The sequence below is a fragment of the Pelophylax lessonae genome (genome assembly GCF_965119305.1).
Source record: "Pelophylax lessonae genome assembly, chromosome: 4".
In the NCBI taxonomy this organism is placed as follows: domain Eukaryota; kingdom Metazoa; phylum Chordata; class Amphibia; order Anura; family Ranidae; genus Pelophylax; species Pelophylax lessonae.
In genome coordinates, this window is record NC_138771.1 from 649,630,427 (window position 1) to 649,633,823 (window position 3,397).

A 3,397-nucleotide genomic window follows, 5' to 3' on the forward strand; every position below is an offset into this window, starting at 1 on the left:
TAAACGATAATTGTACCACTGCTGTGTGATACAAAAGGTGCCAATCTAAAGTGCAAATGCAAAAGCAACTAAATGATTATTATAAATATAAATAAGAACAAACAAATAATTAATATGGGAAAGTGTCACAGTGAGCAAAGTGCACCTGCTGACAGTTTTGTGACAATCATAAAAAGTCAAAGTCAAAGTCAAAAAAGTCAAAGTGATAAAACATATTCAGATAAAACATGTGCCAAGTCCAGAGAATCTTCTGTGCTGTGCAAAAAAGGACAATAAAGGTGCTGGTGCTTCGATCCCAATCGAAGGTGAATCTATGTGCTGATAATACTAATATACTAGCCGCTTACCTCCCAGTCTGGCTCACAAATTATAATGAGCCAGACACACTTTGTGCACTCTCAGGTACTGGTATATAATCGGCTCGTCACCTCCTTCTTTCCACTCCCAAGGTATAAAACAAACACAGGGATCTAATGCTCTCTGTTTAACGATTTATTCAGGTAAATTACACAAAGGTAGAACACTCACAAGTAACGGCACTCGGCCAGTGCGGGCATACAAGCGGGGATGAATTGTGATACGGCGTGTGTACAGGCTCCTACCCCGTACGCGTTATGTTGACTCCACGACTTCATCAGCAGGGGGCCCCCTCGACGTAAAGCGTATGGGGGAGGAGCCTGTACGCACGCCGTATCACAGTTCATCCCCGCTTGCGTGCCCGCACTGGCCGAGTGCCGGTACATGTGAGTGTTCTACCTTTGTGTTTCATGTGAGTGTTCTACCTTTGTGTAATTTCCCTGAATAAATTATTAAACAGAAAGCATTAGATCCCTGTGTTTGTTTTATACATATGATCACCCTGCCGTGAGTGAGGAGAGAGGAGTTAATGCCCTGATTATTACATCACTGTGTTAATATACACAGCAGGTCTGGCTGCTATCCTACCTTATCCATCTAAGGCCCCTTTCACACACAGAGTCTGTCAAAAGAGTTCCATAAAAAGAAAACAAAAAAGGAAAAAAAATAACCAATCTTCCCATTTACCCCCTTGGTTTTAGAGAACATGGTAGATGTTCTGTATGACATTTGCAAAGATTGCCTTGAGCATCAAACGCTGGTAGAAACACATAGAATATCCTTTATATATTTCATAATATGTCTCTGCCTCCAAAGACCTTACACTCCAATGTCCCCACATTTAAATAGAAACACAAGGTAGGACCAGTTTGATGGAAGCTAATTGCCATACCATTAGGAATTCAGATTATAGAACGTAACCTACAAAACATGCAAATAACATTCAGAAGTTATCCCTGGGTGAGATCTGCACCCAGAAACAAGAGATTTCATTTAGCCACTACATTGTAAGTTGTGTTTTGCCTACCTAGAGTTCTTTTCTATAACATTGACTTTCTTGAAGGCAAAGGCTAGCTATGTATGGAAAGATGACTCCCTAAGAATGATGCCTGGATAGACATCTGTTATTCTTGGCCAAATACTTCCTTCCCTCTTTTTAATGGGAAGAAGTGAGGATTGGTCCTTCCACACATTTAAAGAACCCCTGCATCTGATAATGAGTATTTAATTAACTTCCCCCATCCTTTCTTGAGCACTGTATTGTCTTGTCAAATAAAGATTGGGATTTGGTTGGTATTGGCCTTCTTAAGAGACTCTAAAAACCTACAACCACAAACTCATGCAAGTCTGTCTATATCAGTGATATATGTGAAGTGCTTTCTTGATAACCGCTTTCACCTCTTGGTTTCTCATGCTATATATAAGAGGGTTCAGCATTGGTATCATGACTGTATAAAACACAGATGCCGACTTGTCCTGAATCTCGAGGGCACTGTTAGGAGGACGTAGGTAAATGAAAAAAACAGTCCCATAAAAAATAGAGATGCACAATAGATGTGAAGAACAAGTACCAAATGCTTTCTGTCGCCCTTGATTGGACTTTATCCTTAGAATGGAAGAAACGATAAAAGTGTAAGACACCAAGATAGGCATCAATGAGCCTACACCACAAGCAAATACAAAGAAGAACGTTATTGAATCACACCACAGAGTGCTGGAACAGGCCAGTTTAAGCAGTGGTGGTACGTCACAGTAAAAATGGTCTATGAGGTTTGGGCCACAGAACTCAAGACTGAACACACAGCTGGTTTGTACTACAGATTGCAAGAAACCAATAGAAAAACTAAGGAAAGTAAAACTCAAGCACTTTTTGTTGGTCATAATGGAAACATAAAGTAGAGGGTGGCAGATAGCAACATATCGGTCATAGGACATGGTTGAGAGTAAAAGAGCTTCCGTGACGGCCAAAGCATCAAAGAAAAAGAACTGGACCGCACAGCCATAAAAGGATATTAACTTTATATTGGACATAAGGTCAGCCAACATTTTAGGAGCTATAACTGAGGCGTAGAAAAGGTCCACCAAAGAGAGGTAACTAAGGAAATAGTACATTGGAGTGTGGAGGTTGGAGGCTTTAAAGACTATGAACATCATGCCAAAGTTAAACACCACACAAACAAGGTAAACATTCAAGAAAAAAGTAAAGAGAAATGGGGCAAGCTGTTCATTATGTGTTAGTCCAGAGAACACAAACACAATCACTTTTGTTTTGTTTAGGTGGCTCATTGGGTCCTTCTGCCCTCCTTTTACTTAAAAGTTGTCTAATGTAGTTGGCTTAGGTGACAAATGGTGTTTCCAGATGCAAGGAATTCCAGGAATAGTTTATTAAGGTACAGAACTTTCCATTATGGATAGGACCAACTAGTATTCTATACTTCCATAGGCACCAAATGCAGAGCCAGTCTGTAATAAGAGGAATGGGACATATGATGAGAAACGTTTAGACTGACTAAAGTTGCTTGTAGATGCATGGGCCACTGGGATGTAACACAATCTTTTACCAAACATGAATGGTGCATAGATGGTGAAGTCTTTATCTTTTCTCTAGCGGAAGGAAAACATTGGCTACCGTTTACAAAGATTTTCCAGAATTTTGGTTGGTGTCATACAGAATCAATCACTTCTAAGGGGTTAGCACTTCTGCCTAGCAGCACTGGGGTCATCGGTTCGCATCCCAACCACAGCACCACCTGCCTGGAGTTTGCATGTTCTCCCTGTGCCTGCGTGGGTTTCCTCCGGGTACTCTGGTTTCCTGCCAAACTCCAAAGACATGCTGGTAGGTGATATGGCTCCTGTCTAATTTGGCCCTAGTATGTGTATGTATGATTGTTACATAGTTACATAGTAGGTGAGGTTGAATAAAGACAATAGTCCATCCAGTTCAACCTGTGTAGGTTTGTGTAGCTGTAATCATCTCCCATAACCCTGAATGTTCTGATCTTTGAGATGTACGTCTAAGAGTCTTTTGAAAGTCACCATA

General features: G+C 40.8%; 1 protein-coding gene across 1 annotated transcript; it reads right to left on the reverse strand.

Moving 5' to 3' along the window:
* Window positions 1-1,713: 1,713 nt before the first annotated feature.
* On the reverse strand, window positions 1,714-2,643 carry LOC309553030 (olfactory receptor 5B21-like; the record flags this gene model as incomplete). The annotated part of the gene is made up of 1 exon (XM_082253930.1): window positions 1,714-2,643. One exon carries the CDS (start codon window positions 2,641-2,643, stop codon window positions 1,714-1,716), a length of 930 nt encoding a protein of 309 aa, XP_082110056.1.
* Window positions 2,644-3,397: the final 754 nt, after the last annotated feature.